Source organism: Calonectris borealis, chromosome 3, assembly GCF_964195595.1.
Source record: "Calonectris borealis chromosome 3, bCalBor7.hap1.2, whole genome shotgun sequence".
Taxonomy (NCBI): domain Eukaryota; kingdom Metazoa; phylum Chordata; class Aves; order Procellariiformes; family Procellariidae; genus Calonectris; species Calonectris borealis.
Window position 1 is genome coordinate 85,989,193 of NC_134314.1, and position 23,675 is coordinate 86,012,867.

Genomic DNA, 23,675 nt, shown 5'->3' on the forward strand with positions numbered 1-23,675 from the left:
ACATTGTGATGTCTCTGTGTTGTCTTTAAGTGTATTGAGAGGATAATGAAAAAGATGTAAGAGGCAATGAGAAATCCTTCACCCTTTCTGCATGGAGTGAAACAAAAGGTCTTTTATGCATTATTGGACAAATGTAGTAGGAGAGAATTTGCACAATACATCACTCAAAATGTTTGATTTTTTTTTTTCCTATTTATAATTCTATTAAAAAACTCTAAAGGGGAAAGAAACAAACAAAACCCCATGCAACAACCTAATAATGATTGTGGTATCATTATTAGGCAAAGTGTATTTATGTTCTGTTTCTATTTTCAGAATTATTTTGCACGAAACTTTTACAACATGAGGATGTTGGCATTGTTTGTTGCTTTTGCCATCAACTTCATCCTGCTTTTCTATAAGGTAAACTTGTCAAAATATTACTTTTCAAGTTGTATACTGAAAAACATTCAGGTTTTGTAGACTATGGTAAAACTGCCTAGTCTAACAGATTAAATACCTGCTTCATACTGCCACTTCAGAAGTCTAACATGGTGAGAACTAAAGTGTTTGTGTGAAGTAATAATACACAAATAGCTATTTACAGAATAGTACACTATTAATTAACTATTAATAGTACACTATTAATAAATGTATGAATAACTATTAATACATAATGTTTAAGTAATAGTACACAAATAGCTATTTACAAAGTTCTGTGCTGCCTCAGAGGCAGCAGACTGAAAGGTGTACCCATGCCTCAGATCCTCCATTTCACAGTGACTCAGCCAAGCCCAGTCTTCACTGGCAACTTTAATACATGGCAGCTGAGATATTTTCTTGCGCCGTTATGTTCCCCTGAGAGGGTGTGTACAGCAAAGAGAAGTCATATCATCTTAAGCTGCCTAGAATATCACTGATCATCTTTGTCAAGACTTGTAGTATCGTTAATACAACTCCAGAGTCTTCAGACCCAAACCAGTTTCTGGCAGAGCCCTGCTGATAAAGACTACATGTAGGAATGTCAGGAGTTGACTGGGTTTCTTCTGAGAAGGCTATGCCTTTTCTTGGATTTGAGGTGATAAAATTCAGCATGGCCCAAATTTACTAGCATGGACAAAGAATGGAAAAAAAAAAAGAAAATGCACACTATCACAGATTAGTGTAACAAGATGAAAGGGTTTCTGTGAGGCATTCTCTGTGGACATTTTTATGAAAAAATTCTTTCCTCACAATTATATTGTCCTTGGTATCATTGTTTTCAGTTATACTACTTAGCTTGTAGTAGTGCAAAGCCCCTGTCAAAGGAATACAGCTGCAATATTAAGATTGAGTGATTTAAACAGGTCTCCACCTCTGCTGTGACTGAAGAAAAGGAAGTTCCTGTGGTATCTGCTGGTGAAAGTACCAAGTTGAACAGCCTGGAAAGTGACAACCAGAGGGTCATTGCAGTGCATTATGTCCTGGAAGAAAGCAGCGGCTACATGGAGCCCACGCTGCGGATTTTGGCCATCCTACACACAGTCATCTCATTCTTCTGCATTATAGGGTATTACTGTTTGAAGGTAAGAAAAACTGAATGTTGTTTTTTCTTCTAACTACCAACTTTTTTATCCATTGAGTAATATAAATTGGAACAAAATCATAACAACTTTGCTTAAGCAGGTTGAGGGACTATGTAAAGAAACACTATTCAGTTAGTGTAACCTACGCAGAAATTGTGTGTGGGTGATGTGTGAATTCAGGAAGTTACAGGCCAGAGCCTGATTTGCTGGGCTGACACTGGATCATAGGATCAGCATTTGCACCGTTACCATGTCAGCCAGCCAGTTACAGCAGTAACCTGTATCAGAAACTGCTTGTGACTGTCAAAGACAAACCGTGAACGCACATGGCCAGAGGAAGCTAGATGACAGTGTCTGCGTTACTAGTCTGTCAGCTGGGTCATTTGAAAAGCATGCAGCATTTTGGACTACTGCTACTGCATGTTGTGGCTATAGACACTGCCTACTTTTCATACACGCCCTGGTGGTAGTGTTTTGCAGGAACTTAAGCATCTTTTAAAGGAATATCTTGCAGAAAATCTCTGTTAGGGATGTAAGAAATAAAGATGCCACCTTTATTGGCAAAATGCTGTTTCTGGTTTAGGAAGACCAAATGTCATAAATCTCTGGAACTGGGAGGAGTATATCTGGGATGTACTTCCCCCATTTTTACACTCTTCCCGAGGCAAAAACTGTAGGTCAAAGTGCAAGATCGTACTAAATTAAATGGACCTTTGCTATGACTCGGTAAGGCTGCTCATTTGTCCTTACAATTATAATTTCTTTATTAAGCTTTTATGTAGTCCTTGATGTTTTTCTTTTCCTCTTTTAATGGATAATACTTTTTCTATGCTAAAGAGACACAATCTGCATTTGTAGTTGAGGCAAATGGTCATCATACTACTGCATTAAGTGGTTGATTTTCATCTCTACCTTAAGTGTCTCTGCAGGTGAATAAATATTAAAACACGTTTTCGTGTTTCACTGGTTGGCATGCAGCATGAAAGCTTAGATTTCTGACTTTTGAAATGTCCTCTTCTCCTACCTCATAGCTTTTTTTTTCCCACTATGACTTTTTATGCTACTTTCCCACATTTTTTTTGAACTACATTTGTTCTCTGACTAGAAGGGAAAGACATTATTATCATTATTTGCCATAAAGAATTCCCTTCTTTCCAATTCTGAAATCCTGAAGAAAAGACCAAATATGGTTTCAGTCTCTGTCTTTGGAGATATACTGTGTTCAAAATTAAAAATCTTCATAACTGCAAGTCTGTGTATGATACGTTTGCTTCTGGAGATTGCTCTGCATGAAATCCACTCGGTTAGCTGTCTGAAATAAGATTGGAATTATTGTGTCTATTGCAATCACCATGTTGCTTGAGTAGTCTAATTTTTGTTATTACTATTTCAGTATACTCATGTCCAGTCTTGACTAGTAATACAGTCAAGGTGGGTAATGCAGGGTGAGTGAATTTTGGGGACCTGTGAAATAATTTCAGGAAAGAGCAGGGTTTATTTTTTTATTGGTAACAGATTTCTAAGAAAAATCCACTCCACTGGGACTAGTAGCTACATCTGCCTTCTCAGAATGTACTTTTGAATGTCATCCAGCTGATGAAAGAGAGTTGTAGGTAAAGCCTGATCCTTACTGCTCAGATGTCTCAGCTGCTGGCAAAGAACTACAGAGCACAAATCAAGTATACGGAACGTGAATGTGATTTAAGGATTTTTCTTTTTACTGCTTCCAGTCTTTCTTTGCTCTGTGCTGTGAAACCACTTTGCTTCCCACTGTGAAACCTCAAGAATTCTTTAACAAATGAAAGGCAACCTCTAACACCTCTGGGTATCAAAATGCAATCCAGAAGTGTGATCCCAAATTAATATTAATATTTAGGGGTTTTGGCCATCTTTTTACAACTGTGTGGTACACTGTAGTTATATGATTCTGAATGACCCGGTCCTTGTGCATCTATACCTTTGCAATGTTCTGGGCAATTGTCAAGTCTTCTAATTTTTTTTAAATACTATTTTTGCTTTGTTCAGTTTTCATACTTAATTTTTCATAACAACCAACTTTTCTGAAAAATTTGCAGACATGTCTGTGCGTTTTAAAGAATTCCTGATATTTTTTTCAACTGCAGGTTCCACTGGTTATTTTTAAGAGAGAAAAGGAGGTGGCAAGGAAATTGGAATTTGATGGGCTGTATATAACTGAACAGCCATCAGAAGATGATATTAAGGGACAGTGGGATAGACTTGTAATCAACACACAGTGAGTTTTTACCTACTCTGTCTCTTTATAGCTTTGCAAGGAATTGTTCTTCAATCTCCACAATTATATAGTTGATCATCCAGCTTTTCTGAAATAAACAATTGTGAGGGATATATTTCTAGCAAGGATATACAAAATATTTCAGGCACCTGTTATACTAATGCTTACTATTACTTTTTAATCTTATTCATTCCCAGGTTTTACTTTAAAATTATTTCTGTTCCATAAAAGAAAAGAAAAATGTGATTAATTTCTTTTGGCAAGCACAGTGATGATTGTGTATTGCTGTCAGTTCGAGAGTGAACTGTGCTTTGCATCCTTTTAGTGTCTCTTGAAGGCTCTCCTTTGGGAACATATTTAAAGTCCCAACTCTCTGCCTGGTGGGACTATGTGATCCAACTGCTTTAGAACCCTGTCTGCAGGCATCAGCTCTGCCGCTCTTTCCCAGCCGCGTTAACATGGTAGGCTGAATGCCATTTGGCAACTTTCATTCCAGTGACTTCACAAATGAATAGCTGGCGATAGCAACAACAAAAGAGCCTCTTAGAAACAAAACCAGTATGTGATTTTTATGAGGTCTTAGTAACTACTGCATCTTCTCATGATTGTCTAAAATGTAATCTTGTTTATCTGTGTTTTTCAGGTCTTTTCCAAATAACTACTGGGACAAATTTGTGAAAAGAAAGGTAAGGCTTATTTTTAAAAATATATATGAAGTCAAAATAAAGTTTTAATGCATACTTATTTTCATGTTTGAAGAAATGTGGACTACATTTCTTTGAAATATAAGTTTGATTCAGTGTAAATTTCTGTATATACCATTTTAAAATACACAGAATTCCTTACTCACCTCATGCTTACAACTACTTTTGTGTGGTTTGGATAGTTATTCTTTCAAAGTATTTCTACATACAGTTTGTTGTATAAAACAGGAATTCAAATACATTCATGAAATTCTGTGGAGAATTTCTGTGTGCATTTGTATGTATATTGCAACATATGTAAATTGTTTTGTCTGTGTGTATTTATGTATTCACCTCCACGCACACAGAATATAGAGTCCCTCACCTTTCTAAAGAGGGTTAGAAAGGAATTTCGTAAGAAGATAGGACAGATTGAGATGTTTAGACACACAACTGTACTGACCAGCAGTACATCTGGCCCATTTTGTCCCTTACCACTCTATTTTCCCACACTTGTTCCTCCCCCAATCACCTAAATCCATCCCTTTTCCCATCTTTGCTCCCTCCCTATAACATCCAATAATAAGTTCTGTGCAATCCCCAAATGCTCTTCCTTTGCCATCCCATAATGTATCCCACATCCCTTGGCAGTAACCTCTGAAAGGTGATCTGGAGAGCTACTCAGACTTGATGGGTTTCACACCTGGACACTGGGGCTGAGGCTCTCCTGGGACAGCCCTGGGGGGGACTAGGCAGGGTGTCTATTCATTGAGAGTCTGTAATTTGGGTTCCTGCCTGCCATTGTGCCCCTGTGCTCCTCTAGGCTTGAGGAGATGGGCCTTTAATGGGCTGATGGGCCTGGGAGTAGCTGGGCAGGGTATTCTTTGGACTCTCCCCCAACCATTGTCTCTCTGTGGTCCTTTGTGGGTGTGCAGATGAGCTTTTATCACATAACCTAACAACCTCTCTCTCTCAAAAATAGTCCTCCTTAAGCAAAGACTGTTGAAGTTCATTTCTTATGAACGTTATGTCAAATGTTTTCTCAGCTTGCTTTTAGAAAATAAATGTTATGTATAGCTTACAAGAAGAATAATCTTCCTAGTGCATTTTGTCACAATTGAAAAACAGAGTGTTTATGTTGTGGGATCAGATTTACCCCTCCTTCACACCATTTAGTGCCAATCTTGAATCACACTTTTAGAAACATGTCTTTTTAAATACTAGTAGCTCTTCTGTTTCATAACAGTTTTAGGTCAACCTGTCTAAAAAATGCTTTGAGTTGTGTATTCGTTTTGCTGTTGAAAGTATTTTTTTGCATATTTGAAGTTGTTAGATACATATTTCTACCTGTCTATCTAAGCAAAGAGGAGGGAGTAGCTTGCACAGAGTACTCAAGAAAGAAAGTAAGATTCTACATTGCTTCTGTCAATGTAGTAGGTCAAGGAAGGTTCCCATTAAAAGGAAGGGAGCATGGTTTTAAATTGTGTGGAAGGTTTGGTACTTTATCTTTGGCTGAGGAACTGCTCTGCATACATTTAAGTGCCTTCAAATACAATATTTTGCAAAGAATATATTCTTTTTTATATATTTATATAAAAATATACTTAAATCCCCAGCCTAGTGAATGATCCACAGTCATGAAGCACTGTTTTCAGGCATGTGACAGGGAAGGCTTGTCTCTAAAAATCTGCAAAAATATCAATAAAGATTTATAGCATTGCTTCTTAGAAAGCTGATAAAATACCACCTCACCTGCAGGAGACATTCAGTTATGATCTTGTTATCCAAAATTTTGTATATCTTTGAGTATTCTTTTGAAAATGAGAAGAGACAGATAATATTTAGGAAGGACCTGTGTGTTCAGTGAGAATGAGAGCAAGTAAATGTTCATTTCCAGATAAGTTTCTTATGAAACAAGTTAAATTTTGTAAGAAAGAGATGGGGGATAGTTTGAATTCACTGAAAATCATTATTAGCTGTAACTCTCTGTTCAAGATCTTTTGATTCCTACATATTCTATGTGTATTATAGTTTCATTGCATTATTAACTAACAAAAATAAGATCATAAAATTATGCAATGGAGCTAGTTCATAAATGAGGACATTTTTCATGGGTATTTCAATGTGAAATACTTCCCCTTCAAAGAAAAAAAAATAATCCAAAATTCCCAATCAAGACATTCAGGTTATTTAAAAAACCTTTTTAAACAGAATAAATATGTATCTTTTTTTTTTTTTTTTAAAAAGGAATAACTAGTAAGGGTCAAATACTGTCTTTGAGAAATCTTATTTTAATCAGAGCTTTTCTCGTAGCTAGGATATGCAAAACATCTCTTTCCTGTGTGACCTCACAGTGTATTTTTCTCTGTCAGTGATGATATTGATTTAGTTATTCTCCTTCTGCTGTGTTGCTTTCCTCTTCCTGTTTTCATTAAATGAGTAATCTTTGACACTCACCTCTTGCCTCTGTTGAATTGATTGCAACTGAGCAGAAAAAAAAATGTTACTGACTGATATGATAGACAGATGGAAACAAGCAGATGGAAAAGACTGTGTATGTTAAACCTCTTGTCTTCAGAAACCAGGCTAAAAACCAGCTGGTCTACCCAACTGATTCTTTTGAATATTCCTCCTAACTTTAGGTCATGGATAAATATGGTGAGTTCTATGGCCGTGACAGGATCAGTGAGTTACTAGGAATGGACAAAGCTGCTCTCGATTTTAGTGATGCTCGAGAAAAGAAGAAACCAAAGAAGGATAGCTCCTTATCTGCTGTGTAAGCATTTGCTTCTGGTTTGTTTGTATGATTGGTTTTTTTTGTTTGGGTTTGTTTTTTTTTTTGTAAGTTGAAATCAAGCATTCATGCATTTGTCATGCACCTTTGAATTTTCTTGTTGCTCTTTTATGTATAGCTATATAAGATAAATCAATTCTTAAGCTGAATGACATAGTGAATTTATTTCATTAGAAATTACATATATGCAGGACTCCACTGTTTTTATGTATGAAGATTTAGTTTAGTGCACAGCTGCTTGAATGCATCACATTCCCACTGTTTTGATAGTGTCATTACAACTGGGCTGCAAACTCCTTTTCATAGTTCTCTCAGTTCAGCTCAGCTGGAAAGAATGGGCAAAATCGGCACTGTGTATTCTGATTGTAAAGAAATGATGGAATAAATTTAAGTGATAGCGACCAGTAAAATCTAGGAAGTTGGATGATTAGTCTTCACATATTTTTAGAATTTGTTTTCCCTAAGCTGTGTATTTGCCTGTCATCTGAGAGACAGACCTGAAAAAAAGCCCCTAGACATTCAGAGTAATTGCATTCATTTTCCTTCTTAGGGAAGGGACATCCTCAGTTTTTGTAAAGCACTGCAAAAATGTTTTTTCTAGTTCTGCATTATAAAAAAAGGTATCCAAATAGATAGAATAGATTTTAACAGATGGACTTCCAATGCTACAGAGATTCTAATGTAAGGGTTTATTTATAGCTTTCTTTAAAAGCAACATTTTATCAATGGGTTTGCAAGGATTATATGAGGTAGACAGTGGAACCACTAGGAGATTAGAATTGCATTAAAGCAAGGGCTGATTCTGTAAAGATGGATGTTTAATATCCATCGTTTGTAAAGATGGATAAATAAACCTGGAGTCCATCTAAACAATCAATCAGGTGCAGTGTTAAGGCCCAAGGACTCTGTTGCATTGCAATACTAAATAAAATTTAATATTGTGGCAGAAGTACTTTCCAGAATGTTTTCTTACCTGCTATTTTGCTGCTGGATTATAGTAGGACCCATGCTTGAGTTTAGAAAAAAAATTTTTGATTTTTATTACTTTTATTATTAGTATAAAAAGAAAATGAAACTACTTTCCCCTTCCCTGTGTGCTCATGACTCATATTTGGGAAGAAATTTGAAATAATGTTTCTGTGAATACTCTTGAATACTCTTGAAAAAACAGACCAGAATGAAGCAGTTGGAGAAGGCTGATGAAATACTTAATTTCAGAATCAGGCCTGAAGGATGCCAGTTTTCTGTTACATTTCTAACATCTACTCCATGTTATATACTTTAACAACCTCATCCATCTTTCATGTTCTCCCTGGAGAAATCATTCCATACTTATAACAGATGAACATGCTGTGGGAAAATAAACAACTATGACAGAAATTTACAGAACCATTCGCATAAAATTCATGTGCTTCAGGAAGGTACATGTATCACTTTTTACCAATTTCAAAAACGAACACTAATGAAGCTACTAAAACTTAGGCATATTCCAGTTTCAACATTTGAAATATATTTACAATGCAATGAACAGAGACGTGGGAAAAGCACTGGAGTTGAACCCTTACTGCACCACTTTTGGGCAAAAAAATGGAGAATGGTATGAGCTGGTGCAGATCTCATCTCTAGTGCCTCTGCTTCTGCATGTGCCAGTAGGAGGTGACGCAGACTGAGGCCCGACCAGATACCTATGTCTCTCTCAACGCAGAAGGGAAATGCAGCATGTAGCATTTCCATTCCCAATACAGATGAACAAGGTTTTTCTTCTGTCTCCTTGACTCCTAGCTCCTACTGTTTCTTCCCCTTTCCTGTGGGCATATAACCTGTGATTCCCTTGCATCTGTCTTTCTGCAAGGGACTCGGAGCACTCTACTTGCAAGTGACCGTGCTCCTTCAGAAGCTCCTGCTCATCCCACTGATATACTGCATAAAAAAATCCTCAGTGCACTGTTATATTTCAACTCTGGAAGAGCCATTCAGCTTACGGATGCAGTCTTAAGAATTTTTAAAGTATATATATTTAAATTTATAAATAAGTATTTAAGTATTTACATAATTATTTAAATATATTGCAGTATTATTTAAATATAACCAGCTAAGGAGGATGATGCAGTTGGAGCTTTACTGCAGATTAGACAGTAAAGACAGTTAAAATTTGTACACTGGGATTGAGACAGTGCACTGTTTTTCCATTGAATAAGTTTCCTTTCTGGGGTGGATGTTGTTAAACTAGCTGCAGCATGGATGAAGTATATTTGAGAGAATAATATGAAAGACACAAAGATGAAAGAGGTGTCATAGTGAGGGTTACCTCTCAGTCCCTTTACCTTCCTAACTGCTGTTGGTTCTGCGGTCATTAGTCTAGTCAGAGTCAATAGAAGAGGCAGCTGAGGCTCAAGCATCTGCAGCAATCAGTGACAGAAGGCTAATTTGGAGGAAAGTAAGCAGGGTTTCTGTTAAATGCTCACATGGTAGAAGAATTCTCCCTCTTTCAAGAAGAGAAAAATATAAATAATTTTCTCCTGGAAGGTGTGAGGTTTCCATAGTTTGACAAGAAGATAAACCATATCATAAATGTGAAGTGTACAAAGAATGAGTGCAGTGGGCCTCAGAATGTGAAAAAGGTTAAAAGGTCTTATTCTTCCTTGCCACAAGAAACAATAACCTAGGTTTTCAAAAGATTCTGGAGCAGGTAACCCACTTGTTAGTAATGTAGTATTTTGGAGAACAGTATTGTCTCTAATAAACTAGTAGACTTTTCCTTCAGGTGACAGCCTGCCTTTTGCTCATAATGGCTGGTGAAAAAGTAAGGGATTTTATTTGAGTTAGTTTCTACACCTGAAGTCCCAAGATTTATACCTGATACGACGTCACCACAGGATTTACAAACCTGTGGATGTGCCTATTTGTCCAAATAGAAGTGTGTATCTGCAAGTGGAGGATGTGCCTATTTGTCCAAATAGAAGTGTGTATCTGCAAGTGGGTAGTGGCTTCAGCCTTCATGGTTGAGAGGCAGGCATAGTTACCGTTAATGTATAATGTCCAAATTCCCAGCCTGTTCCACTGAGAGGAATGATGCATATGTGGGAAACACAACTTCAAGCCTTTCCACTTATGGATGCTAATGTAAGATACCTCCTCCTCTGATTATTTACTTGGGAATCTCAAGCCTAGTGCATCCTTGCAGAGGCTTTGTGTAGGATACCTTAAAGTAATAATCTATTCTATGCGCTGTACCTCCAAGGCAGACAGATAACTTCAGACACCGAGTAACTCATTGTTTTGGTTTGGTTTGGTTTGCTTCAGTGCTTTCTTTTTGTAATGGTCAACTGGCATCATTCTCTATAACATATCGCCTGTTGATGTTGTTCAGTGCCTAGCACTATTTCGACACAGTGCAATAAAAATGATATTTCCTACCCAGTTGACCAATTAATAAATAATGAATGTTTCTAATCTGATGGGGTGCTTTCTATTGTACAAATAGTAATATTAACAGAAGATCTTCCTAAACCCCTACATTGAAACTCATTAATTGGTAAGAAAGATCATATTTTCATTAATAATTTTTCTTACAGCTTTAGAAAGATGGGTCACCTTTCTGAACTGTTTTCTCTGTTAGATTAGCCTCCTGAAAGAACCTTTAACAGGAAATGTCAGTGTTTGCTAAGAAAGTTAATGTGAAGAGCTAACTAATTAAACTTGACTCTTCCCAGTTTTAGTTTGTCTGTCATTTTGGAAAAAGGTTAAATGCTGCTGCAAGGCTATTTTTCATTTTGAACTTAAAGTAATGATAGTTGTTTCTCAGCTGGTAATGCCCTGTAGCTGCTCTGAACAGCTTTGATATACAAACATTAAAATGATTAAGGCTGAAAAGTTCATAATTTTCTGACTCCAGTTAACATTAGTATCATTTGATTGCCTGAGGATTTTTTTTTTAAAAGGAGGAATAACTTGAAAACCTACTAGGTTATACACGGAACAGCTGAATGCAGTAGGCCTTAAGAAAGAAGCTGTAAAAAGTCTGGGTGTTGAAGGTGATGAAATACTAGTGCAGGTTGCAGCCAAATGTAATATAGCCAATTTCTCACAATTTTCCTATCATTTATTCACATTGTGCATTCTCACAGTGTGCGGTCATTCACCGTTGCTAAACTCAGCTACTACAACTACAGTACTACAGTGTATGACAACCTGTTCAATGGTGCAGAAAGAAGTCAAAAATTCATTCAGACTAGGAAATTAATCCAATATAATACTAACTAATGATATTCCAAGGGAAACTTGAAACCATACTGTTACATTTTGATTCACAGCTGTAGAGCTTAATTTTTTTATGACCTCATATTCTTTTAAGTCTTTGAGCTATTTGATGAAGGTAGTGAGCAGAAATAAACAGGAGAATGTAGTATTGTGCATGTTATTATTGCTTTGCTATCCATATCAGTCTTACTTTAAAAAATGAAGATATGGAAAAATGAACAATTCCTTTTTCCATACAGGTCAATATTCACTTTTTTTTTAGGAGCTCTACAGCTATTGCTTTTTGTAAAATATAAAATCATCAGATTAAATCGACTGGAGATGAGTTCCCTTGGTGCTGTTTTTTTTTGCCATTTCATGAGAGAGTATCCTGCCTGTCCCTAAGCAGTCCTGTCTGTAGTGTTTTATACCTAAGACAAATATGGTTATGAATAGGTGGAATGTAGTCACAAGAATATGCCTGACACTAGAATTGAGTGGCATTGGGTCAGAATAAAGTAAGAAATTAACTTCCTACAGTAATATTTTCAGAAATAAATTTCAAGAGGTTTTGGTTCATTTTACCACCTGAATATCTTATGGAACAATATTTGAATGAGAAACTGTTCTTAACATTTTTGACCTTTTCTTTTTTTTCCTTCTAGGACAGAGTTTTCTATAAATTTTGATTTCTTTAATAACTCAAATTTGGGTCTAGAAAATTTTCTTATAACTTGGGGTTGACGAAAATGGGATCAGCAGCTCTTAGCTGTGCTAGACTATTGCTAGAGAAGCCATTTGATTGTTCAAGAAGCATTCCTAGCTTCGGTGAAATGGCAGCATGCTAGATTTATCTTTGAGTACTCTGTGGTATCTGGAGCATAGCACAGTTTGGGGACCTTTGAGACTAGCAGGATTCTAACAATTTCTTTCAAGGTATGAATGCAAATTTTGTTATGGATGTATCTTTCTATCCTTGTAAACCTGAAAGTCTGTTAGAAAAAAACTTGCAGCTTTTATTTCTCTAGTGTATGTAGTTTGTTTCTTATATAAATATCATCCCTGCAATCTTAATCAGAGAGTAAATGTCACCCAGTGACTATGGCCTGAGTCACCATGGAAGAAACTCAGGTGAAACCTTAGGCTTTAGTTTCTACAGAGTTGCTGTCTACCATGAAGGGAATAATGAAGCAAAACCAATTGCTGACCATGCCATCAATGAGCCTAGTAAACTGTGATCAACTCTCATTCTTTAAAAAAGTTTCATGACACCTTATGAGAAGTTTTAGATTTGTTAACCTAGTAATTTGTTGCCTTTACATAGGTAAAAGAAGCCCAACAAATGAAATGGTAAAAAAGAAAATTAAAGTCTATTGAATCTTGTTTAACTAGATAATAGACTCTAGAATTAACCATTAGTTTCTGCTTATATTATTTTTGTCTTTACAGAGCATTAATAATATAATTGTGCTCTTTTACCTGCTATGAGCTAAATGTATAGTCCTGTGGAAGTTCAGTGAAGGTAGAAAAGTATAACTCACTGTGAATAAAGGATAAAAAAATTGACTCTAAATGAGTTACTGTATCATCTAAACCTTTTCTGCATAGAAGTAAAATGTATGTATGAAAGACGTGCCATGTGTAAATTTGAGGGCAAGGGTCAAATCTTTCATAAATCAGAAAACTTCTACTACATTTCTTCTGCTTTTCCTTTTTTGTTCAAGTAGACTAATACACTTCAGAAGGAAAAATGAATTCTTAATTAAAATAGGCTGTAGACTATTTGGAGTAGAGGTCTTGATCTAAGTTTGATTTAATGCTGTTTTTCAATTATAGTAGCTCCACTTCTATCTATGTAGTGTTTATACTATTATACAGGAGGTTCAACTTGAGTCTTTTGCCTTTTAGTTTTGTGTGTAAAAATAGTGTTAACTTTTGGGTGTATTAAAGAGTAATTACTGTTGCATATAATACAAGTAGGAGTTTGGTTTTTGACGGCAAAGTATTCCTTGCGAGTGTAATATTCAAATAAAACTATTACTTTTATGTGGTTAATGGCTCTGGCTATACAAGTAAAAATTTTGGAAATCAGACCTTGATAGACCAGGGTTTAACTCCTGGTATTCCATCTAAGGCCTCAGGTAATTCCATATAAGCATCTAGCACAGAAGTACTACATGCTTTCATATATGGCAGATGTATGACATCTGCCAGCATTATTTCTACTTGTTTAGTCATTGTCAGCAGCTCTTCTCTTTCAGGAACACTGAATTCACTCACATTTTAAGAATAAAAGTAGGACAAATGACATTTTTCATGCTATTGTTTATATTTGTTCCTGAATTGTGATACAGGTTTAGAATTTTTTTGTGTCAATATAATACAGATGATCCAAACCTTTCCAAAAAGAAAAAGGCAAAAACTAGAGAGGACAGGATACAGTTACAAGCAAAAATGTTATACATCTTGTTTGGTAAGTTAGTTGTATCACTTCTCTATAGAGGAAAAAAAAATGCTTCAAGCAAATTAATGGGTTTAATTCTATTGCAAAAAATGTAGCCTAACGTTGAGACATCTATTTGAGTTGATAGAGTGAGAGGAGAATTAAACCTGAAAGTATTAATTAAAGAAATACAGGAGAAAATTTGGAGAGAATAGCTTACAATATCAGCCTGTACAACATAAAAGTTTATTGAAGAGAGGAGAGCAGTAGAAGAGGCTAACTGGCTAATATAACAAAGCAACAAAAACTGTGGAAGAAACTGGGAGCCCAGACCTGGACCCAGCACTCCAGGTGTGGCTTTACCAGTGCTGAGTTAGAGGGGAAGGATCACCTCCCTCGACCTGCTGGCAATGCTCCTCCTCATGGAGCTCAGGGTACCATCAGCCTTCTTTGCAGTGAGGGTGCCTTGCTGGCTTATGCTCAACTTGCAGTCCACCAAGGACCCCAGGTCCTTTTCTGCAAAAGCTTTTAATACCCATTTCTCTTTAATTCACATTTATTCCTGGTATCAGTGGGAAGAGCAAAGGACACAAGCTCTGAGATTCATTTCACCTCACTTTGTCTGTCTTTAATGTCATCTAATTGTATCACCCAAGGTATGGTATCATAACTAATGGTAAAGAATTGGCATTTTGGGATGCAAATTCTCTGACCTTTTTGACAGCTACTTTAGGCTTAGATGGGTCGCATTTAAAAAAAAAATAAATCTCCATGGATTATAAAGACAGTTCATTTCACTTGTGTGTATGTTGATAACATTGTAGACATCAATCATCATTAGGTCTGATGAATCCAAACCAGTATTTATTAATTTGTTTTTCTGCTTTTTTTTTTTTGGACAGGTCCATTCCAGAGTAAAAGTGTGAATTAGAACAAGGTTCTGATGTATTTCAGCTTTTGGAGAAATAGATCAGCTGTTGTCTCCTGTGTTTATGTGACAATACAGTTCCTACAGATTGTGTTGCATATTTTCCTATTGTGTTTTTCTATAAAATGCAATTTATTTACTTATTTTTACAGGCTAAATTCCATTGACGTTAAGTATCAGATGTGGAAATTAGGAGTTGTTTTCACTGATAATGTAAGTTTATCAGTATATATACACATACACACGCATACATATTCACTTCTAAAAAGCAATATACACTTGTTAACCCAAAGTGCTTCAAAGGGAGGTATGAAATACTCTGGATTATATTTAGTTTACTACATAGATGAAGAAAATCTTGGAAGCTTAAAAAGACATTGCCGAAATCTTTTCCCAGTTACATAGATATTTGTCTATGGAACCTCAGTCAATTCCCGCCCCTCTTCTAACATTCTATATTCATGAGCAATAAGCAAGCACTGTGCTGTAGAATTAGAAAATTTACTATATAAATTCTAATTGCCATTTTTCATACTGTTCATAAAGTTTATGAACACTTGAATGTTCATGGAGCACAGTCAGATCGCTATAGTTAATGTTTGTGGAATTGCTAAAATCTGTATCACTGAAACTGGTGGTAGGATGTGACACCGAATCAGGCTGATCATTTTAATCATTTGAAAAAAATGAGTCTTTAAAAACAAAAAAAAGGAATGATAAACAAGACTTAAAATACTTTGCAGTTTAAGAAGTCACTCATCATATGATTATTAAGAGTCTTATGATTATTGCTTGCCTAACTCAGCTTATTTTGCTGGTGGAAAAGATGATTGGAGAACAAACGATTTTGGAACTAGGACTGCCGGAGAATGCAAGTGTAATCTGACTTTAGTCAGGAAGAGTGGAACGATGAGTCTCCAGGTCTACAGACAGCATGATCTGTAAAGAGTTAGAGTTTGTTCAGGATTAGGTTTTTTCTAAGGGAGGGCCTGTAATTTCTCTTATAAATATGTACTTGTCTTTAAGTCCAATAAAAGTTAAATGATAGAGGAAAAGATGAAATTAACATTTGTACTAATAGTTAGTAAACTACTTAAATAATACTTACATGTTTAAGTAGTAGCTTTACTAGTTTACATTAATTATAAAATTCCTTTTGTTGCATGTGGAGTCCTTTCATTTGTCATTAACCACCTCAGGGCTTTAATATTTTAATGTAATTATTTAGAAATTCATAAACAAAAACTCAATAAAATCAGAAAAACTTTTTACATTAGAAACATTAACAAATAAGGGTTTAGCAATTTCAAAATTAGTTTTTAGAAATTAAAATGTAGAATATGTCAATTTTGACCATGGCTTGTGAACTCCATATTTGCTGATTTAATATTTTTGCACAAACAGAAAATTCTCAAAGATCTCTAGTAAATTCTATGTTAAAAAAAAAATTGTTTTCTGTTTAAAGAAAAGCACATTCAAGCAATTTCTATCTTTCCTTAGTGTTTTGAATTAAGTTAAAGATAATAGCCATGAGTTTTATTTTGTGATGTACTTGTTTTTTCTGTTAGTCTTTCCTTTACCTAGCGTGGTACATGACCATGTCAGTCCTTGGCCATTACAACAATTTTTTCTTTGCTGCTCATCTCCTTGACATTGCAATGGGATTCAAGACACTACGAACTATCCTGTCATCAGTGACCCACAATGGCAAACAGGTATCAATTGTCATCTCTTTTCAGCTTTTTTAATTAAGGAGTACACAGGAAAGATCACTTCATGACTTAATTCAGTGGCTCTGCAGATTGACAACAGAATTGTTCTTTCATCATGAAGTTTAGGAGTTTGGTCAGTGGGGAAACTAGCCGATGGGATTTATAAGCATAAGAAAACGGGACTAGGATGTATGGCAGTCTCTAGCTGTTATGAGCGATTATGTCATAAAGTTGCTGTTTAAAATTTTTTCAAGATTGATCTAAAGAAAGGTCCCATTGAGGCCCAGTTACTCTTTCTGTTCGAAGGACTGTTTGAGAAACTCAGCTCTTTGATAATAAGAAATCTTTTCTTAAAGAAGCTATAAAGTCTGAAATTGCATTTCTGATTTAAGTAAAGAAAATAACTAAGGCTTTTCATCTACTGAGATCTGTTGTAGGAATGGCATTTAATGTAACCTGAGATAGTGTTCCTCATGTCTGATGGCCTTCCTAGTTCAAAGGACCTTTGTAAACAATTTTCAATGATAAAAAAAGCCATCCTTGGTCCTTAGATCATCTTCCAGCAAGGCAGCTAATGTAATTCTTATTCAAGTGGGCTGGGAATGGTAACATAAAGGTCTTCTCTGCTGTGTATACTTATGTGCTGTTGTAAGATGGAACTTCAGTTCTGACTTTATACAAGGTAGGTGCTTTATAAATCTGGTGGAAAGTGCTGTTTCAAAATTTATCAGTAGCCAGTTATTTTTCAGGGTTTTCATTTTTATTCTCTTTTGTTTTAAGCAAGTTTGATACTAGAGAAGCATAAAATCATTAGCAATGATTTTTTTTAAATGCAAAGGGTGATTGATTTAATTTAATTCTGCCTTCAAATGCACTGTCCTTGTCAGCATTTTTTAAGAACTAATACACATTTAAATGGACACTGTTTATATTTCAAAATAGCTAGTGAAGCACATGACATATAGAAGACTTTTAAGTATGAACTCATCTTGACAAACTGTTATTTGTTTTAATTTATGTGGCAAATTTAAGTTTCATTTGTGGAACAAAAATTTTGTCTTGAAAAGTTACAGAAATCAACATAGTGCATTCTTTTCCCTTTAAAGAACAGAATTTCTTAAATTCTTAATTCTGATTTCTTAAAAGAACAAAAAAGCGAAAAAATCAGTCTGCACCTGAAAAAAAGTGAAGTGTTCTTAAAGTTGTTACTTTCCTTCGCTTTTTGCAAAGAAAATTGTATAGCATAATTCCATGGTGGTGTTATATCCACTCTATAATTTTGTCTTCCAGCTTGTCCTAACAGTAGGATTACTGGCAGTAGTAGTATACTTGTATACAGTAGTGGCATTCAATTTTTTCCGCAAGTTCTACAACAAGAGTGAAGATGGTGATATGCCAGACATGAAATGTGATGATATGCTAACAGTAAGTCTTATTTTGCTTTCTGGATTTTTTCTTAAACTGTTATGTTTTTGTCCTGACCTTCTTGTAATTCCTATTCGTACAGTCGTATCATTAGCCAGCAATAGGAAAGACTATAATTGAAGGCAAAGGGACAAATATAATGAACATCCCTAACAACTAGATATACCCTGTGTATGTTAAACAAACACATCTATAAATGAATAGAAGAAATGTGACGGTATTCTTTGCTATAGTTTCTCAAAAAATGGAAAAAACCTACAAGCTGTGAAGCTGAGCCGAGTCAGTTAAAGGGCAGTACTTCTGACTCTTGAGATTCTACAGTCAGGAGGAGGGCCAGTTATAGGCAAGGACTTTCATGAGTAATTTAGGTGCTGAAATGCTTGTTTAAGCTTGGAAATCCATCAGTTTCCCTTAGCATGAGTTGCCATGATTATCTTCAATTGGCAATTCTGTTACTGAAATCTCTCCTGTGCTCAGAACCATTGAAAATTATTTTGTACTTACTGAGACAGTGCTAGGCTTTGCAGTTGTGGATGGTAGGTAGAGCTTAAATCACAAAGAATTTCTAAGATGCGTTGCTGTTAATATCCTTCTACGAGCAATCATGTACAACAAAGTTAAATATATTTCAGTACGTTATGCGATGTGAATCACTTCCAGGAAATTGACAGCTTTTAAAAGCCCAATAATTAGATAAACTGAGGAAGCAGACTAGTATGTCTATATTTTTGTCCAGTTTGGGACATTCAGTGCAAGAAAGACATAGATAAACTGGAGCATAAATCAGCGGAGAGCCACTAAATTGTCAGGTGCTGGAGCACTTGCCCTGGGAGGAGAGGCTGAGGGAATTGGGCTTGTTTGGCCTGGAGAAGAGAAAGCTTTGGGGTGGGGGGAGTGTAAGAGCAGCTCTCCAGTGCCTGCAGAGAGGTTATTGGGATGACAAATCCAGGCTCTTTACAGCAGTGCATGGCAGGAGACCATAGATATAAAGTGGAAAAAGGTTTCTGACTGAGAAGAGCCAAGCAGTGGATCAGGTTGCTCGGAGAGGTTGTGCAGTCTCCATCCTCAGGAGGTTGTAAGGACCTGACTGGATAAAGCCCAGAGCAACTTTGTCTGAGCTTATAGTGGACCCTGCTTGGAGCAGGATTTGGAACAGAGATCTCCCGAAGTCCCTTCTGACCTGACCTGCTCTGTAATTCTCTGAAAATACACTTACAAAAGTCTGTAATACTGTACAGGTTAGAATAACATGTGATATGCTATAAAATCAGGGTTGTCTTTTGTAAAAGTGGTAAGACTTGCAATGTGATGTTAAAAAAAAAAAAAAAGAAAAAGAAAAGTACAGAGAATATATTTTTATTTTTAGAAATACAAAAATAACATTTAAAACTTCTCAGATAGCTAACACTACATTCACTCATTAAGTTAATGATTGAATTTCAATGGTGAAATAAAAACTATCTCTAAAAATTGTTGCATTTTTCAGCCATTGGTCACTCAGCATTGTATGTTACTATATCAATTTCTTACATAAGGGATTTTGGGGGTAAGTGTGGCATAGAAATAAAAGAACGGATTTTTTGTATGGTTAGGTTTTAGGAGTTATTATTATTGTCATCACTACTTTTTGATAGGGAGTGAGAACCCTGGACCTGTAGTTTGCAAAGCTACCTAAAGAAAAAGAACCAATCCCTTGCTCCAGACCACTGAGAGTGATATCATAATTTCCTATTAAATTATAGCATGATGAACTAGAAATTTTGCATTGTTAGCATCCCACATAACTATACTGAGAGACCTATTAACCCACTTTTCAGATCATAGTTTCACAGTATTAGTCTCAGACTTTTTCCATCATTAGCCTGTCCTCTGCACAAACATTCTCAAAGGGTTTTGTTTTGTTTTCTTTTGTTTTGTTGTTGTGTTGTTTTTGTTTTTTTTTTTTTTTTTAATTTTTGTTTGAAACACCAAGGATGGGGAAAGTCATTCACTTTTGAGCTAGGAAAATGGAAAAGGAGATGGCTGTGGTGGTAATGGTATTTCCTATTTACACATTACTGAAACGATTGTACATGAATCATGGCGTGCTGCTGGGCTTAAGGTAGTTGAACCTTTGATCTTTTTGAACTGCTACATAATGACAGAACATGAAATACTGCAGCTTCAGCTGCACAGCAGCATTTCACCTCCCTCAGAAATATACTTAACCTCAAAGGGGAGAAAAAGATGACTTGTCATAGTATAGTTGCTAGACCATAGACCAGTTCTGCCAATTACTGAATTTGCAACAATGGGTATTTTTACCTTTAGCTGCAGACAAACATTGTGTCCCTTTGTTTTGTGTTTTCTAGTGCTATATGTTTCACATGTACGTTGGAGTACGTGCAGGTGGAGGCATTGGTGACGAAATAGAGGATCCAGCAGGAGATGAATATGAAATCTATCGGATTATCTTTGACATCACTTTCTTCTTCTTTGTGATTGTCATCCTGCTTGCAATTATTCAAGGTACATGTTTGTAACCCATGGTGAGACTGAAAGCATTATTTAGCAGTACAGAGATCTTAGTGCCACAATCACACACCTAAGATTCAACCAGGACATCAGGACAGATCATGAAGCACAGATTTGTGTAGTAAATCACACCCAGCTGGCTTTTATCCATACGCTGTTCTTCCTAGTCTCTGTAAAAACAGTCTCTAACTGGATCAGTGGAAGGAAAAAAAGCTCTTTGACATGAGAATACTGGTGTCACTACAATTTGTATCTTCTCATTGCCCTTTCTAAAAGCCTCCTGTAAATGATCAGCAAGAGGAGTGATCAGAAAGTGATTAGAAATCTTGTGGCATACCTTAAAATTGTCTTTCAGCATAACCTTTGTGAGCTGATGTGGACAAAATCAGTAGCGGGTGCTCTCAGTATTCCCCCTGCCAGCATCTAATGTTCTTGACTGCCTGGCAAATCTTCAGATTGGCAGTAGTGGTGTGAAAATTGGAACATAGCTTTGAGAGGTTTAATCTTTTCTTACATAAACCCCTCTGTTTGATGTGATGCCTGCTTACTTGAACAATGTCAAAGAGTAAAGAAAGGTGCTTGATATGAAACAGCTTTAGTATATCCTGGTTAATGACAATGGAAAGTCAGCTGCCATCAGGTTAGCTTCTGAATTTGAGTGAAACTATTTGACTGATAGTGTGGCTCGCTGTTGTAATCTGGATACTGGATACTGAATTTTGGGAAGTCAGGGTTTTTTCTATTATATTTGTATTAACGATGTTTAATGTTATTACCTAAAGTACTTAAAAGCCCCATCTGTTTACATATTATTACCTCCAAAAGATTGTCAGGAGTGCCCGGAAGACCATCTTTTATTAAAGTTTGCACAAATTAACAGAAGTATATTCTTGATTTTGGAAAAACGTGTAATGATTTTTGCTAGATCCAGTTGCTGTTACAAATAGTGATACCTTACTGCTTTCTGTCAGCTAACAGTTAGCTAACTTATAATTTTGACAGCAGTAAGGATGCTTTCTCACTTCCTACAAGGAAGTTTAGAAGGCAAGTCTGAACTTGTGGTAAATTGTTTACAACTCTTACTCAAGCAACAAATTTTTTAAAGGGCTTGGGGTGCAAAATTTTTTGTAGCCTGAAGTGGCATATCTCATACTGTTTGTTTCTTCGTTTTGTCAGTGGCTGAAGAGTACAGGCCTTAGCTGTCAAGCTTTGAGTGTAATTCTCATCTGGTATTCATCAGTTTTACAGCACAGTAGTGTCAATAATGATTGTGGAGTTAGTCCTTATTTGTATTGGTGTAAGCAAAGGGAGAACCATAAAGAATTTATAATCTGAGCCATAGAGCCTGTGGTGGGTTTTCTCTTCTTTCTGTATCTCCCTGAAATGACCCCTTACTTCTGTAGAGCTTTGACAGTGGAACCTCGTACTACATGACAACCACAATGAGAGGTGATGCACAGAGCTCTGGGCCTCTCTGCATCTCTGTGTAATAAATCCCTGAACTCTGTTAAACGTACAGGAGTATTCTATCTATAGCAAAGTCTCCATCACTGTAAAACCACATGCGTCTTCATGTACTGAGTCAAGATTAGAGCACTGTGAATAAAACAGAAGTCTGCTTGTCCCATTTTATAATTCCAAATGGTACTGCCAGCCATGTTAGGGTAGCCATTTTCTTTGACTTGCTCATTTTTCTTCACGTATTGAGTTGTTTTTGTGGTCTTTGGAATGTATATTGGCTTCTATTATTTCTGCACAAGATTCTCATTTAATATTCTTTGCCAGAGTTATCTCTGGATTTCCAAATATTCTTTGTCACAGTTCTGTTCTTGAACATTAATTATCATTTTAACTTAAACCCTAGGTTTAATAATTGATGCTTTTGGTGAGTTAAGAGATCAGCAAGAGCAAGTTAAGGAAGACATGGAGGTAAGAACATCCAATTGCAGAACCATACGCTATTTTCAGGTTTCATGAATATCTGTTTTCAATCAAAATGTGACCTAGCTAAGAGGAAAATACAGTTCTGTACACGGTCCAATATCATACAATGTCCTGGATGAGATTCTACTCTCACATCTCAGTTCATTAGATGGAAATAATAACTGAGATTGTTTTTTATTGACTTTTTTGGTATCTATTAAAATATAAGAAATTACATAAGTAGTTCTGTTAGTACCCAATAAAATTCTTTTTAGACAATTTTATGAAGAGAAAACTCTGCTAGCATCCAGGTTCTGAATAGCATTTACAACTCTCTGCTGCCTCCTGTGAAAAAGGTATGCTGTGCTTTGACAGGTGGTAGCTGCTACCTTCCCTGTCTCTGCATGGGACACAAACCCAGGTTGTCTAAACTGATATTCTGCTCTAAGCATATTTTGGATTTGTTTGCCAGTTCCCAGTATGGATTTTTTTAATACCTCCAGATCAAGTGTGGCCAGTTTTTTGCTGTCAGTGATAAGTTAACAAAAATTCAGACAAAAAGCCTAACAGCTTATTTTCTCATGACTCTTTAAAGTTTAGACTAATCCCTGTATTTTCATTTTTGTAAATAAGAAAAAATATTAGTACATTGCTGTATATTATAATGAATTACATGTCTGTGGCTATTTAAGTCTTTTGGATCTTCGGACTAGAGGTTTCTAACACAGGGTGTTAACACTGTCATGTTACAGTTCATCTCAGATGTAATTTTCTTTGGTTAATCTATGTGTGAAAGTATCCTGTACTTGGTGGTTTTCTATTCTGGCATTTAAGTATGACTATAAGAACTCAGAAAAGTGTTGCAAACCTACTGTGTTTTGTAATCTAAACTTGGAGCATATTCAGTTTCAGCTGGAGAAGCACGACAGGCATTGAGGTAAATATTGCTGTATATTACAGTGAGTGCTACTTACAGTGTTGAAGAAAAAAAAAATCAACTTTGACCATTGTATGCCATTCTTTCTCCTGATACCTGTTCTCTTACAGCTGCCAAAGATTTTTTTTTTTTTTTTTTTTTTTCTCCAAACGGTAAGAAACTATTCTGGTAGCAGATAAATTTCTATTCAAGTGTTTTGGCCAAGGTATCCAATCCCAATCATTAAATGAAAAGCCTTTTTGTTTATACATGATGCATTGCCATTTTCAAGCAAATTGT

At 35.9% G+C, this 23,675-nt stretch overlaps 1 protein-coding gene across 1 annotated transcript in view; it reads left to right on the top strand.

The window, feature by feature from the left end:
- RYR2 (ryanodine receptor 2) overlaps positions 1 to 23,675 on the top strand; it is a 445,326-nt gene that overhangs the window by 416,867 nt on the left and 4,784 nt on the right. Inside the window, exons 90-99 of the mRNA XM_075147916.1 lie at positions 316 to 402; positions 1,326 to 1,544; positions 3,668 to 3,798; positions 4,442 to 4,484; positions 7,124 to 7,257; positions 15,038 to 15,098; positions 16,454 to 16,600; positions 17,888 to 18,022; positions 20,374 to 20,530; positions 22,401 to 22,465. Coding sequence (XP_075004017.1) covers positions 316 to 402; positions 1,326 to 1,544; positions 3,668 to 3,798; positions 4,442 to 4,484; positions 7,124 to 7,257; positions 15,038 to 15,098; positions 16,454 to 16,600; positions 17,888 to 18,022; positions 20,374 to 20,530; positions 22,401 to 22,465 — 1,179 coding nt within the window. The remainder of the gene's footprint in view (positions 1 to 315; positions 403 to 1,325; positions 1,545 to 3,667; positions 3,799 to 4,441; positions 4,485 to 7,123; positions 7,258 to 15,037; positions 15,099 to 16,453; positions 16,601 to 17,887; positions 18,023 to 20,373; positions 20,531 to 22,400; positions 22,466 to 23,675) is intronic.